We start from the raw sequence: 16,281 nt of genomic DNA, 5'->3' as shown, positions 1-16,281 counted from the left end.
CACACCATCTGCAAAGTGCCAAATAGCATACTAGGAGAAGCTGACAATTTTTTAAATGTTAAACTGCTTTATGCAGTGTTTATACTGGTTTTAATCACCTGGTCCTTTTGTTTTGGAGAGGAAGAGATCTCTGCAGACAATGTGACTCAGAGTAAGAACCTCCCGAGCAATTAACACTGAGGGAAATCTAACTGGGAGAAGTTTCAGCTGGCTGCAAGTTGCAATCCTCACCACTACATGCTGCTAAATCCCCCTAAAACACACACTGTCGCTCTAAGTCATTTGAGCTCAATGCATGAAGATTTCTCAGACTTTCATTGGAATATTTCAGTTATTTTCATACATTTTACGACAGAGTTGGATGCATTTAAGTTTAATATTTTATCTCAAACGTTGAGGATAAACAAACGAAACAAAGCTCACCACAAGGTTTGGATTTCTCTGAGTGTGTGTGTGTGTGTGTGTGTGTGTGTGTGTGTGTGTGTGTGTATTGCTCACTCCGCGGATAGTTGACGAAATAGTGAGGATGATCACGGGGTCCCTATAAAGACTGAAGCCCTGAGCAGAGACAACAACGAGGATCAGTCAGTCAGAGGTGCGCAGGACCAAAGTCTCGGTGCTCGACATGGAGATGCCAGCAAGACTCGTGTTCCCCATCGTGGTGATCTCCGTGCTAGTGGCTTGCAGTCCGACAGAGGCATGGTACAAGCAGATGGCCGGTCCCAGCTACTACTCGGTGGGCAGGGCGTCCGGCTTGCTGTCCGGTATCCGGAGGTCACCGTACGTCAGGAGAGCCGAGCCGGAGCCGTCAGACGGCGAACAGTTGGCGACCAACAGCGTGTTTCCTGAATTCACTCCGCAAACTTTCATCCTGAAGACGATGGTCAGTGGTCACCCATTTTTTATCAAGGCATTATGGGTTGGACGGGATTACCATTACGCACGGGCGTAAAAGTGCATTATCCCACTTATGTGTATGACCCGAATATTACATTTATCTTAAAATCACAGAAGCAATTGACGGTCTTGAGCAGACTGAAAACAAGTGAAATTAAACGTTTTGGAAGTTTTGTTTTTGTTTTTTTTTTTTAGCTTTTCACATTTAAGATTTTCAACCATTGTGCTCATTATGGGTCTAGCAAAAGCTCTGACTGTAGTTTGCAGTGCCATTGCTGCATTTTTTTTCTTACAGTGAAATTTCTCTTAAGAGCATTGTAAGACCAAAAATTTTTTTTTGTTTTCTTTTTTATCCAGAAATCCTCCTTCACTTGACTCATGGCCACTTCAGTCAGGAAGGAGCCATCCAGTCAGCATTAAAACTGAGAGTCAGAGTCAGATTCATAGGAATACTGGTCTTGGTGGTCTTGGGATTTTTACACTGTACTGCATATGAGAAAGTATTCAGATCCTTAAGTTGCAAAGCAATCTAAAATTCTATTTTAGCATCAAAAACATAAAAAAAAAAAGTATTCTATTCACAGATTACTAATTAGATTTTTTTTGCTGCTGGTAGAGGTTGCACTTTAAACTTATTTATATTCTTTTGTCAGTTTAATCTGTAATGATGCATTTTTAAGTGACTTCATGTTTTGCATATTTAAAATCTCAAAATGAGTGTGCAGTATAAAATGGAAACACTGGAAGTAAATGTACTTATGTGGTCAATAAGCAGTTATAATGCAATAAATCTGTGGAGATGAGGTCCATACACACTCACTATTGATTAAAGGAATTCTCTACAGTAACATTTCTTACTGCAGATATCAAACATTACATTTGTGAACAGAATTTTATTTTTTTCTCATGTAAAGATGTAATTTTTCTGTTTGTCTTTAAACAGCCAATTTGCATCAAAGATATCACACCAGACCTGCAGAGCTGTGAACTCTTCCAGGAAATCAAGGGTTCATTTAAGTGCAAAGCGGACATCTTCCTCACTCTGGACTCTGCAGACTGTACAGCAGACTGAGTAGTAAAGCCGACAGCTCGGCTGGATGATGAAGCCTCCTTCTTGAAGGCGCTACATTTTTAAAAACTGTACATTTGTCAAATTTCAACACTAATGTAGCACTTACATGGAAGATATGCTACTTTTCATTTGCCATTTCATCAAGATATTTTTTTGATTTTCCGATAAACCTGTCTTAAGACTTAAAGCTGTGAAAGTAATTCATGAATGTACATATTAGATCTGAGTTTTCATTAATAAATTAATCATATTGCAGTCTCTTGTTGAAATTACTGACTTGGAACATTTCAGGGTAATGATTTTTCTTCTCGTCTTGACTGGTAATGAAAACTTCTGCATTTTTTGCAAACATAAATAATCTAAATAAATATGTCATAAACACACTGTGTGCAAACACTTGCACAATTATTTTGGTATTTTATTCAGTTATGTGTGATTTAGATGTTTATGTTTTAAACTAGGAAAACACTTGGTGCATCTGTCTAACTCCTGGTCAAAATGCATGTATTAAAAACAGCTCACACATAAAGGGATACTTTTAACTGAGGAAAAAAAATCCTGCATGGGTAACTATTACTAAATTTTAAGATATATGTTAAATAAACATTGAACTGTAAGATATATGATAAATAAATATTTTATTTAAAATGTTTTAAAATAAATTGGGGAAAGTGCATCTTAAAAGAACCTTATTATCTGTTTCAATAAATTAGTTAAAAATGGGGGAAACCATCTGCTTACAGGAAAACAATCATGATGTAACTACATTTCCACTGCTGAATTAGTAAAAACACAATCTCTGCAAATTTAACAGCCTTCAGGAGATTTTTACAGCAGCTGGACAGCCTCTAGATTCTCCTTCATAACCTGATCTATGACCATGTGGAAGACGACCTGTATGTTAGCGGTGTCTGTGGCGGTGGTGAAGTGGTGGTACACGGGTTTTTCAGGGCTGCTGTTACATGATGAGAACATGGCAGTGATGTGGTGGGCTGCAGCATCCACGTCACCATCTGCTCCTGGATGAGTACAAAGGAAGGAAAATGTAGATTAGGGGACATCCAACCGAGTTCAGAAAAGTGAGGAGTCAGTTTAAGGATGGTGTAAAATGCATCTGTCCATCTGATTTGTCAATTAAATTATGATAAAACAAGACACTGGCCTCCGGTGAGAATCTGTGCGCTAGTTTTCCTTTTCAGTCCCCAAATAAACAAATAAAACATGTGACAGAGTTCAATCCTCAGTTGCTGTGAATGAGTCTGAAATATGTATGAGCCTGATCTGGCCAGAATGAATGATGTTCACAAACACAGAGGACTGTATGTGAATACTCTGATGATCTCAGGTCACGAGGAATTCTGATTACCCAACGGACAGGGAGGATGCAATGACTCATCCAGCAAAAGGAGACACATTCAACCAATTCCTCATGAATTAAATATTTTAAAATATAACTGCGAGTTTCAACTTGTCAACTCCTGGGTATGAGCTGACATCCAACGTCAGCAGTATAACCTTTGTCAGTTTCTCAAGGTTGGGGTCAGAACATCATAGGGCCAGTTGCAAATGGGAGATTCCCAGGAGCACTGAATTGCTACTGTATGTTTTAGTTTTATTACAGATGAACCAAATAGGAAATAGGAATAGGAATAGGAAAACTGTCCTCCTTGTTTAATTCACTATTTGTCCTCCTTTGTTCCCAAAAAGCATAATGTAAAGTACGACATACTCAAAATAACACAGAAATTTGACATTTCTACCTGGCATCAGGGTTTCCCCACACATTACTGTATTTTTGGCAGCCCAACATCTGCTGCCACAAAGGTATTTTTTATTTTTGGTGCTGGACCTATCATTAGGAGCATTGTTGGAATATATATATTGTTTGTTTTTTTATGGCACCACACTGTCGGAGCAAAGAGCACCAGATGTATTGAAAGTGAAACTTAACCGTTCATTCTGCTGGATCTAAAAGTTTGCATTTACTTGCTACAGCTGCTCTTCTCATCCATCGGTCTGATCTGATCAGCTCTGAAAAAATGGACAGATAAATAATCCACCCCGAGTGACAAACTGCTGCTGAGGAAAAAATAATGAATTTAGAGCGCCACACTGCTTTCACAGACCCACCAAAACCTCACAATTTAGAGAGAAAAAGGGACACACGGGCATTTTGAAGTAAATAAAAAAAAAAGAAAGAAAGTTTGCTGCCCCACTCAGCTGGTCAACTACAACCACACATACACACTCATTCTACAAGAAACACCGCTTCAAACAATCATAAAAAAAATCAATCCTCTGCAAAGTACCTTTGTAACTAGAGAGGTACAATCTCAAGTGTCTTCCAGAGTGTAGGATTTTGTCACGGAAAAGATCAGTTTTGTTCATAAACAGAATCTGTAGGAGAGAGAGTACACCAGGATAGAAATATTTAAATACACTTTACAGTTGATCACACAACACAACTTATGGGTCTTAAATGTATCACATTTATGAAATTATGCAAAACCTTGTAAAAAGCTCCACTTACCTGAGGCTCAAAACAGTTTGATGGCTTTTTTAAAATTATCATTTGTCCTTGTAACATCAATCTCATGAATAAAATATTATCTCCACTGCTGTATATAAAGACATGGAGCATCCTAACATCCTCTGTAATGAGGATATCGTGGATCTCTCAACTCCCAACGGATGACACATCCCCTATACATACAAGCACCCTGCTCTACAGTTAGGGGCTACAAAGTGCACCTTTAGAGCCAAAACACACAAATACACATGTAGCCCATGACAGCATACTACTGTTACTTTAGTGAAAAGCAAATCACTCTTCAATAATAAAAATCCTACAAATTAATTTTGGTTCCCAGTAGCCTCGCCTCAAATGTACCATTATGCCCATTATCTCCATTCAAGTTCAGACTTTTATTCTCATAAGAGATGCAATTTTGAGTTTGATTCAGTCAATATGCACATTTAACATTTTACACCACCTCTAGCAAATCTTCTCTTACTATTAAAAAAATCAATTAGCTTAAAAACACGATCACCATTATAAAAATAAAAATAAAAATGATAAGAGCAAACAGCTGTTAGAAAACCCTTTCTCCTAAATGCCTTGAGGTAATCAGGTGCAGATACAATTTCTACTGACCAACATGTTAGTCAATAATGACAATTCAGACAGCCCCACAAACTCACAATATGAAGAAAGTCAAGCAGAAATCACCTGCACATCTCAGTGAGACATTGCTAATTATGTGTCTCAGATGCAATCATAGCCAGTTTGTCTCCCGTCTGCTTGGCATGAGTGATTACCAGAAAAAGCCCCTCAGTGCTTTAGTCACCTCCACACATTTAGATGAACTTTAAAACAGACATGACGTCAAGTCTGTGCAAAACACGCAAGCAGAAAACAAAGCTCTAAAGCGATACCTCGTCGTATTCTAAGCGACATTCAGAGCATTAATACAGCAGCAAACTACCATTTGCTATAAAATAGAAGAGTAAATGCATCCTGAGCAGATAATGAAGTCGTGCTTCTCTGTGACTTCTTGTAGCAATCCAGTCCTGCCGCGCATGTATGCGTGTATCCTATTGGCAAGCTCATTGCTGCCGCTTTGAACTTCGCTCATGCATTAATTCCTGCTGACATCAGGACCACATCACTGCCCAAGCATAGTGCCTATCCTGTGGTTCTCCCCCCGTGGTTAACACAGGTAGCTCTGTCAGCACTGCTGCTGTTGTTCACTGAGTTAGCACCGTTTAGATGCTACTCGCCGGATCAGCCTCCATGTTGTCCAGACAACCCGTATGCCCTGAATTTTTCATAGAGCCCCTTTTAATAAAGCTATCTAAAGTAAGTGCAATTAAACTTACCAGTGAGGAGCTACTGAAGACTGTATTGTTGCAGATGGAAGTAAAAAGTTTGAGACTTTCCTGCAGCCGATTCTAAGGGAAAATATCAAAAAAGCAGAACAAGTTCAAGAGAATAGACATAGTTTGCACCAAATTCAGCAAAACTGTGTGTTTATTCTCTTAAGTAGGAAAAGAAATATCATTTTTAAAACAAGTTAGTATTATAAATATAAATAAATACAGTATTAGTATTCCATAAGATACCCCTGAAGGCTCCTCCGTCTGTGTCATATCATAGCTGCTGAGGGCCACAACAAACAACACAGCCTGAATACAGTCAAAGCAGCGGAGCCACTTCCTCCTCTCACTGCGCTGGCCTCCGACATCATACAACCTGAAAATAAGAAGAAAGAAGCCCATTCAAGCTTTATTCATCCAATGAGTCACTAACAATTGATCACAGGGAATAAATGAAAGAAGAGAGAAAAGTATGATTCATTGCGCTTGTTTTATAGCTTAAAAGTAATCTATAATCTACAAAGACATGATTTTTTTCCGCTGTGTGTTAAACTCTCCACGGCTCGTCACATGAGAGACTAAGAGTTCATTAATAAAACTGTTATTTTGAGACAATATCCTTTAAATTAAATTCTAATATTAATTCAAACCCATTTCAAATACTGGAGCAATCCATTCCAAAATATGATGTGGCTCTAAGTAAAGTCAAAGGTCTTGCTGACACAGGTAATGAGTTCCCATTTGGGCCAGACAGTCTCCAGGTGCATGATTGAAGTACTCATGTCAGAGGCAATGAAGCGTTTATCCCCTGGGTCAAGAGTTCGTTTTAACAAGCTGGGGGACAATAAGCCTTAACTGTGGCATTTGATGGCGGTAGTTTCTGCAGAAAAGAAAATCATCAGTTATGACCGCAAGGAGGCTTTCATTTTTTTTTTTTTTTAAGATTTGGTGGAGGAACAAGATCAGACCTATAAACTGATACAACTGGCAAGACCTAAGGAAAAAAATGCTATTGAATTCAGATATTTAGTGAAATCAGCCCAAGACGAATGAGACCGACTCACTCTGTATCTGTTTTAGCCGTGCTCATCAGAATTCCATTATGCAAGTTTTCAAAAATATAGTTAAATCTTATGCCTGTAATTTAAACCAAGGCCAGATAAGCCGTTTATATGTAGCATGTGTCTTATTATCCAGACAAAAATACTACCTGCTCGGGGGAACATAAAAATAGACTGCATAAGGACAGTTATAATATTTACATGGTCTTAAATGTTGCACAACTTTGGCTGGTTTATTGTTTTGTGGTATCTGGATGGAAATCTTGCTTGACCACCTCAAACCACCTGCACACTGTAACAGTGTTCAACATGAAAGGAAAGAAAGGAGGTAGGACGCTACAGCAGCAAAACAACATTTCTATGAATTTATACCATGGTAGATTATGATCCATCAAATATTTCTGTGTATTTTTATCTTTAAAAATCAGCGACAGTGATCAAAAATTCTTGAAGTACACTCAAAGTGTTTTTTCAAAGCCTTTTTGAGCATCTGTAATATCATTTGACGAAATGTCCTTTATTGAAAGTCGAGGATTGAATTAGGCCTGCACAATATTCACCAAAAAAATGAAAAAAAAAAAATGTAATTGATTATTTTGAGAGATATTGCAAGATGACCTGCATTTTTTTTCAATTAAAAAAAAAATTTTAAAAAGTAAAAAAAAATTAAAAATATTGCTGGGGTATGTATTATTCATATATTTATTTATTTGCACAAAATTGCTCCTGCAATTTGGATAGTGCACTTGGCCATATTGCATATTGATTTTAAAATATTTTAATTAATTGTGTAGCCCTGATTTTGATGCATTTTAACACTGAAAAAGCCACAGTACATGGATTTTATTACTTATAATAACCCACACACTGAATGCTGCCATAGCACAGAAACAGGGAGAATCATGAATGGCTGCTTACTCTGAAAACAAAAAGGTCAAAGGGGAGAGGAAGATGGAGATGCAATGTTTCATCTGCGTGCCTCCTTAATATCTGTGATATTATTCCTGGAATAACCAGGTGGAGTGAAGCCATCAATATTTTATGTCTGAGCCATATCCAGGCAGCTTCCTCCTGCAGCTCAGAAGAGCTCAGCCTCCATCAGGGACCCTTCATGAGTTGGTGGTCACACCAAGTCTCCAGAGGCTCAACAAGCTGCTCTCTAGGACAGCAGCATCTTAAAGAGTGAATAACAACTCCATGAACAGTAACTCCGATGGAAAAAAAAATCTAAATCCAAAAGTCGTCAGTGGACCATAAATTGTGTTTTATTTGTTTATTCCTTTATTTGGAAACTGAGTAGACTGGGATTATTGTCACCCATTCTCCACAGGCATTTATTGTCGATTAACTCCCTCTCATTTGTCACCAGTTTTAGTGAAAATCGACTTTTATCAAATGTACTTATTTATGAAGTTACAATATCAGGTGCTACAGGCTTAAAAATAAAACAATGACCATAGAAAAGGTACACATGCTGGTCGAGCATGGAGCTTAAGCAAAGCAGCAAACCCCCATCCAAACATTGCTGGGGGTACATTTATTTCCACACAAACCACGACATTAATGTGGAGGTGAGCGCAGGATACAATGAAATCATAGGGCAGGTATCAACTCAGGTACGCAAGTTTAATAATTTTAATTAGACCATATTATGAAATCTAAAATTTAAGTATTTGCAGCCAGATATGAATCACCTAAATTAATAGTCTATGAGAAAACATTATATTTTGCGAAGGCCCACATCACCGTGTGTCATGATTGGTGTGCTAAGAATGTTACATGAATCACAGGAACCATAATGACTTCTGTGCTCGCATCTGCACTGGTTTATATGTTAGATTGATAAATGAAGGCCATTGTGGGCTATATAGCCTCAAGTCTGTCTTTTATTACATCTTGAGTTTTCTGTGTATGTGTGTTAATGGCATGTGTGTATGTGGACTAAACCTGTGCACATTAAAGTGAGTGCATGTATGCAGAGATGTCTGGATCCCCCGCGTTTGCGTTAAATGTTGCTTGCAGGTTTAATATCCAGCTTATAATCATGGATCATTACTCGTGTCTCAAGGGAATATGACACATAACACATCAATAGCTTGACTGTTCATGTAAATGAACAACATGCAAAGAGTTAAGTTTTCCTTTGAAAGTGAAGGCAGGTGAAATATTGTGTTAATATTAACTGTGCGTACTCAGGAATGTAATTGTCCCTCTGATGTTAATGTATAATATGATACTTTTTGTGAGGCCAGCGTTACTCCTTTATTAACTCAATATGCAGCGTTATGTGCATGGCACTATATCATGTTGCAGCCACCGCTGAATTTGCACAGCCAGTTTAATAAGTCTTACCGAAAGATCATTTCATTAAGTTGAAACTGCGTCTCAATGATTCCACAGGTCCGCACTCTCACTCTTAGAACATCTGTCTCGGTGGGAACGTATTTGGGAGCGATGATTCGACTCATGTTCTCAAAGAAACTGGAGAGGGAATAGGCAGAGAGCAAGAAATGTTACGAACAGATAAAAAACAGTTCAAAGACTCTATTGTGAGCAAATACACATACAGTTTTTGCTTTCCTCAGATATCCTTCTAAAATAAGGCTAAGACAATATTTGTTGCTGTGACATGCTATTTGCGGTTTTCTGATCTGTTTTTTTACTAGAAAGACCAAGTTTCTATTTGATCCAGTACACTCAGTTGCCAGTTTATTAGACAAACAGGTGAAAACTACTGAATTCTAAGACAACAGCCCTGCAAGAAATCCTACCTGTGTGAAGGGTTAAATGTCTACTTCTTGTTTAAAGAGATTTAGTGGGTTTGGGTTTCAACTTTATTGTCATTTTGGAGACTCCAAGGTATTCTGTGTTGACTTGTGTTACAGTTTAGTCTCCCTGATTGATATAACTCCCATTACAGGCGGGGAAGGACACTAGATGGTCTGTGCTGAGAGTTTAAAGGCAACTGCATCCATTTAGCACATGAACGTTTGTTTACAGGTGTTAGGGAGTTTTGCTGCATAGGAAAAAAGTTGCATAAAGGCTTTTATGTCTTTTTTAAATGTTCATCGTGAGCTGACAATATTATGTGAGTGCAATGCTAAATTGGCGAAGTACATTTTTAAAAATAACTCAGTGCAGTCGATGTGAAGCAGAGCTTAGAAAATATTTTTACCTACATAATTGGCTGCAGGTCTGTTATTTGTGGCTCGTGTTGTTGTAGAACACACAAACTGTCAAGTGAAAATGTTTGCTATTCTAAAGTGAGACATGGCCTGCTGTGTAATTTTTAATGATTTATATTCACAAAGCCTTGGCACTGCACACTAATGTTAAATATTGTGTACTTAAATGTAAATGTGCTGCCTTGCATTGACTCCAACTTCTCAAAAATACTTTAAAGGATAACTTCAGTATTTTTCATCCTGGGCCCTATTTACCCATGTTTTGTGTATAAAAGGTTTTGAAAGTGGTTTTATTGAGTGCCACGCTCTATTGAGTGAGAGCACTGCAGCCAGCAGCAGCCGAACAGGCCGCAATGTAAACACTTTGGGCATGTTCAAACCGTCAATTCATGTCCACCGAAAGGTTCAGGTTATTATTCTAAGTGTCAACATTATGGAGAGGATTCCAACAGAAATAGACCTTTTATTAAAGAGTAAAAGAGTAAGATCCATTATGTTTAACCAGAAACAACAGAAATCACCACCAGACTCAAAATAAATGAAAAGCAATGTTATTATCCTATCACATAATGTGTTCAAAGTCGACAGAAACAAAATAACACTCACGGAAATTGTCTCGGTTTGTCTTTCCACTGTTCCAACAATCAGCAACTCTGGTTTGGTTGACATAAATCCTTAATTTATGTAGTTAGATGTGAAAATATGTCAGCTCTATACATGTTAAATGGAAATGGCGCTGACGATTTCACGGCTGATTCTGGTTAAACAAAAGAAAGAACTCAACTCTTTCACAGAAATGTCTTTCTCTATAGGAATCCTTTCTATAATGTCAGTAATCTGAGCCTGTCAGTGGCAAAACAAGCAGTTTTGTGAACGTACATTGGCAGTGTGCACATTAAAAAGCTAGTGAAGATTAGAATGGATTTTGACAACACGTACGTAGGCATGATCAACGCTAAACTTCCTGTAACCTCAAATTTTTGTCTAGCAACACTAACAGCTCAGTTTATGCCAAAACTACTGTCCAAGAAGTCATTTTACACATTGAGGTGCCTTCAGGTCCCTGGGGAAGTCAAGTGTGTCACAACACAGTCTAATCCAATATTACCGGAGGAAGAAATCAATGCGGGGTCCGACAGAGTGAGAAGACTGTTCGGCAGCCAGTTGAGTTTCATATCAACCTCCAGCTCTCAAACTTATCGAGTCCCGATAATGAGGCTGTCACATCATCTCTCTCAGTCTGGCCAGCTCGAGTACCTTTTAAGTTGGCAGACCTCCTGCCTGTTGCCTCATTGATATGAACTTCTACTAAGTCCATTTATTCAAAGTTAATGTTAATATCTTTAAAAATCCACCTTTCCCTCAGACCATATGCAACCGCAAACTTTGGTCACAATACAATATTTTGCTTTGTTGTTTGTAAGAAATTCAAGCAGCCTCTAAATCAAAAAGGGCATCTTAATACTAGCAACACAAATAAATCATCCGATGAGTCCAAACATTAGCGGCTTTAGACACGTCTGACTATCACCTACTCAAAGAGGGACACTGCAATGAGGTAAAGTTTAGTATGAACAGAGAACATTCTCTATTATTAGCATTAATACAAGCACAACTAACTGGTACAAATGTTAACATCACTGTTATGATTATTTGTATACATATATAAAAAGTTGTAAAATTGTACTAGTTTTGAAAGGGTTGTGATTTTAATTTTAAAAGTTCTGTAACATGTGTCAGAAGGTGACATATATGAAAAAAAAAAAAAAACATGCTTCATGATTGGCCTGTAACCGAGAGTGCAGAATAATAATGATGCCATTTAAGTGTTCCACACTTTAGTTAATAATCTACACTTCAGCTGATGATGCAACCCACACTCACAAAGGATCTATGCTGGGCACTGCGTTGGGATTTCTTTTTTTTTCAATGAACAATGGAAAGGCCACATTGCTGAAGGACAGGGATTAAAAAACAGTTCTGCCCACATAGTTATAAAATGGGGACAAACATGCAGGCTGTACTCCAATAACTTCTGATTTATAACAACTGAACATTATCTGCCGTGAGATGTATTTTGGTAAAATCCAGATAGGCTTAAAGCTTTAAATGAATACTACAGATTCAACAAAACCTCTATCAGAATTCCCACCAGTTTAGAGCTTCTCACATATGATGCTGTTAGACTTCTTATTCATTAAACAAGTAAACTGAATATTTATCTCTTTCATCTGTTCCACACTAACAACATCCTCCTGGATATCTGCAAACAGTGCCTTTTAATTTGATCCAAATTAAGCCTCCCATTAAACAAATGTCAGAGGAATAATTTCCTGAAGACAAGATTTACTTAGTGCTTCCTTTACCGTTGCCATGCGTTGATAATATGTAACAACACGCTTTTCACTGGTTAATTTCCCTTGGCATTTCCACCGTCTGTCGTAATAGGGCAGAGTAATGCGACATAATCACTCAAGGTCATTCTACTCACTAGAGTGCAGAGTCATTCAGCTCAAACTCGTAACCCCTGGCTGCAGCTGCTCGCACGCCCTGGTCGGCCCAAAGCGCAGAGACGGCATGAGCCACAAAAGGAAGCAGCTCCTGGTCGTCGCCAATACACTGACTGCAGGACAGGATGGAGCGGGCGTGCATCTGCAGCAAAAGAGACAAAATATCATCAGAACAGGATACTATATATTAGGGATGTCCTGAACAATTTTTTTCTGCCCCAGATTCAAGTCATTTGATAGAATATTTGCTTATACTGAGTCCTGATCCAATACATGTATTCACCTGGATAATACAGCCACACAGTGCACATTTGAAGTACTTTAAATTTATTGAAATCAATCCGGTGGGTATGCTTGACAGTTTAATAGTTCTGTAATGCAATACAAGAAAAAAATGTATGCATCCAAACACTTTTGCAAGGGTTTTTAATTCTTTTTTTTTTTTTTACAAAAAGAACTAATTAAAAAACTGTCGGTCTCAAATACACTAAGTACAGCATTGTAATAAAAGTACAGAACACTTTAAATGAGTAATACAATCACAATTCCGCTTCAAAGTAGTGCTGTAGCTTAACTTTAACATTTCCAGTAACAACAAATAAAAATTGGTCACAATTCTTTTTATTACAGCATTATAGTGAGACTGGTTAACAAAACATGAACAACAAAAAATTCAAAAGTGTTGTAGCAGCTTGAACATGGGAAAAAAATTCTACTTATTGGAGTCCCAGCATTTCAATACAACCTCTCAGTTTACAACAGCTGTGTGATGGCAAAGATAAACAAAGGACTGTGCAGGGCACATGCTCAAAATACCTAATTCCCATCAATTAAAGAAATGTGTTGATCAGGCCCGACACAGATCCTTCTGATTGGGACATCCCTACTACATACACTTATATTAAGAGTTAAAATTAAAAGTGACAAAAGGACCAATATGTCGTGTCTTGCAACATCAGAACTCATAATCAAAACCGATCTCCATCAGTCACCTCGACACGTGTGTCATATACAGATGAAGACTGACATCTAGTGTTGAAAAGAGGGACTGCAGCAAAAAGTTGGCCATCAGTACAAAGCAGATTTGATGAAACTTTATTTAAAAACATTATTATCTCTCCTCACCTTGTTCTTCTTGTTTGCAAGGTTAATCCTCAGCATCCCCATTCCTCGAAGAACAAACTTCATAGAGGTCAGCAGGTTGTCCAGTACTGCAGCCTTAGGAGGGAATAACAGTCGACCTTTTGTAAATCATTTTAGACAGTTTTAATATTTCTGGGGAATACAATAAATGCTCCATTTGCTTTACAGTAGTCCAGTACCTTGAAACTTATGAGCTCTTGTCTGGAGAAGCCGTTACTATGGATTATTTTAATCTGTTTGATCAGGGTGCTCTTTCCACTCTCTGCAGCCCCTGACAAACACGAAGCCGAGAGATGTGCTTTCACGTTAAAATTATTTGAGTGAATTCTGATCAACTACAGCGATGTAAATGCATTAAACTTACCAAGCATGAGGATTTTCATCACATTCAGCTCAGTCCGGGCATGTTCGAAAAGGTCTTGCTCTATTTTAGAGCTCTGGAGTTTAGCCTTTTTACCCTCTTCTGTGACATCCTGCTGCAGACACATTCCCATGCAGATCTGAGGAAGAATTCAGTTTTCATATTGATAGTTTGCTTCTATAGTAAAGCCCTGACTGCAAAAAAAAAACTAATTATTCATCCATGACCAATAAAATCATTTTATAAATAACTGCAACAATTGCAATTGCATTGCAAGCATAAAAAATGCAAAAATGCAAATGAAATTCCTTTTACACATTAAAGGTCTAGTAGAGTGAAACTGAGAGCCCGCAGAGTGACGGGTGGCCCCCCAACCATTTTCTGCCCCACGACAGAAATAAAGTTTTTCACATTGGGAATTGTTTTTGTATTTCTTAGTATACATAAAGGTGCCAGAGTGCATAAAATGAATCAAAATAGAGCTATGATAACTATGCTGGCTGACACAAAAGGCCCTGTCTAAAACAAGTGTTAGGTTTGTCTGTTCTGGACTCCTACAATAGCAAACTCTGTATGTAGATATTTAACAGCTCATTCTGAGGAAACACAAACACAGCAATTCTTATTTACATGTGCTTATATAATAAAGGGGAAAAAATGATTATATTCCGTTCAATTTCTGCCTTAAATCTTACTCACTGAGCCTACAACAAACAAGCACATTCCCCGAAGTATTGAGAAAATATTTTTGACAGTCAGATACATCCTGAAGAGTTATTTACAGCTTTCTTTTGCTTTACAGCAAAATTCCTGTCAGCTCTTAGTTAAACCAAAAAGACTTGAAGGCAGAAAAAGCTAATCTTATCTTATATCCACTGTATGAAACACTATTTTTCTAAGTTAAATATATAAGACATTATTGTTTGCTGCTGTGGATCACATTGAGACTTTTTTTTCTCCAATTTCCTTGTTTTTATTCAGGTTGCTATTTGAAGCAAGGAACCAGAACAGCTTCACAGTCAACCAAACTGTGAGTGTAATGTCTTACACAAAAAAAACAAAACAAAAAAAAAACAAAACATAAGCTATATTCTGGCTAAAAAGAAACCATGTTGTCTGTTTTTCTCTCATAATGGTTAGTTAGTTAGCTTAATTCAGGCAATTTAAAAAAGAAAAGAAAAAGCAACTCTAAGATTTGAGGAACTTGTTACTGTAACTGACTAAACAGCAAGCTGAGGGATTACAATTTAGACTGACAAATGACAAAATCTTGCATGCTTTGGCAAAACTTTAGAGGAAGCACCTCCTAGACTTTGCTTATAGTGTGATAAGAAACGTATTTTTAAGTGACGCTGAAAATAGGATGGTTATTGTACCTGCAGTGGAACTGGCAGTATATTCAGACAGCAAAACATCTCCCTGCTTCTTCTTTGCACGCCGGTGTGGTTTAATTCACAGCCTGCACAACCACCAAACAGTCAGCAACAAACGGAAACGCTAATCAGCTGAATTGGGCACACGTGTGCACCACCTGTCTCTGCATTTAACTTGTTCCAGGGGCGGGGAAAGGACCGGAAAAACGCCTTTCTTTCAAATTAAAAGATTAAAAAGATAAAAAAAAAAAAAAAAGAAAGAAACAATTTCACTAAACTGATATATTTGAAAATCTTAAAATTAATTAATTAAATTTACTCACATAATGCAGTAGAATTATTAATATAAATAATTACAAAAATGTAGTTTTTCCCAGGATTTACATTTTGAATTGAGCCATGCTGCTTTCAGCAATGCAATGAAACTGCAGTTTTGAGGTTGGCCTATTTGTACTTCCCTTTACTTTTTTCTGTTTTATAATACTTTAAAGCCTACCTCTTACAATAGCCTACTTTATAGCCTACTTCTCAACAACATTTCAGAGAAATGTATAATTTTACCCCACTGCACTGATCTGACAGCTTACCAGGCAAAACAATTGTATAAATATGCATTGTAAGCCTAAAGATTTAATTTCCAAAGAGTAGTCTATAAAAGCCTGAAACTAGGCCTTGGCTACTTTACCTTGACAAAATAAAAATGCTGCTTACAAGGATTGTATTGTATGGGATTATATTGATTGTAAATATATTATTCAGTCATTTTGCATAATTAATAGCCTACTTTATTTTTGATACTGAAA

At 37.5% G+C, this 16,281-nt stretch overlaps 2 protein-coding genes across 2 annotated transcripts; one reads left to right on the top strand and one right to left on the bottom strand.

The window, feature by feature from the left end:
- The first annotated feature begins 586 nt into the window (after window positions 1-586).
- Window positions 587-2,014, top strand: LOC121957291 (neuropeptide B-like). The gene is made up of 2 exons (XM_042505852.1): window positions 587-883; window positions 1,841-2,014. Exons 1-2 carry the CDS (start codon window positions 626-628, stop codon window positions 1,967-1,969), a joined length of 387 nt encoding a protein of 128 aa, XP_042361786.1. The 5' UTR covers window positions 587-625; the 3' UTR covers window positions 1,970-2,014.
- A 614-nt stretch (window positions 2,015-2,628) lies between these two features.
- Window positions 2,629-15,601, bottom strand: LOC121956711 (guanine nucleotide-binding protein G(o) subunit alpha-like). Its single transcript, XM_042505080.1, has 10 exons — window positions 15,482-15,601; window positions 14,109-14,244; window positions 13,924-14,015; window positions 13,727-13,819; window positions 12,583-12,743; window positions 9,259-9,387; window positions 6,092-6,221; window positions 5,849-5,920; window positions 4,279-4,366; window positions 2,629-2,988 (listed from the first exon to the last, which is right to left on the bottom strand). The coding sequence occupies exons 1-10, from the start codon at window positions 15,518-15,520 to the stop codon at window positions 2,798-2,800; spliced, it is 1,131 nt and encodes a 376-aa protein (XP_042361014.1). The 5' UTR covers window positions 15,521-15,601; the 3' UTR covers window positions 2,629-2,797.
- Between the last annotated feature and the right edge of the window lie 680 nt (window positions 15,602-16,281).

Source organism: Plectropomus leopardus, chromosome 17 (assembly GCF_008729295.1).
Source record: "Plectropomus leopardus isolate mb chromosome 17, YSFRI_Pleo_2.0, whole genome shotgun sequence".
Classification (NCBI taxonomy): Eukaryota; Metazoa; Chordata; class Actinopteri; order Perciformes; family Serranidae; genus Plectropomus; species Plectropomus leopardus.
Note: the sequence above shows the minus strand (reverse complement) of the source record. Positions and strands in the feature narration are given on the sequence as shown.

Excerpts from the sequence above, each read along its gene's own strand:
- LOC121957291 (XM_042505852.1), top strand. The coding sequence starts at position 626 with ATGGAGATGCCAGCAAGACTCGTGTTCCCCATCGTGGTGATCTCCGTG. Across the intron at positions 884-1,840 it reads CTTTCATCCTGAAGACGATG|CCAATTTGCATCAAAGATAT; the intron begins GTCAGTGGTCAC and ends GTCTTTAAACAG.
- LOC121956711 (XM_042505080.1), bottom strand. The coding sequence starts at position 15,520 with ATGTTTTGCTGTCTGAATATACTGCCAGTTCCACTGCAG. Across the intron at positions 14,016-14,108 it reads GATGAAAATCCTCATGCTTG|GGGCTGCAGAGAGTGGAAAG; the intron begins GTAAGTTTAATG and ends CGTGTTTGTCAG. Across the intron at positions 2,989-4,278 it reads GTACCTCTCTAGTTACAAAG|GAGCAGATGGTGACGTGGAT; the intron begins GTACTTTGCAGA and ends GTACTCATCCAG.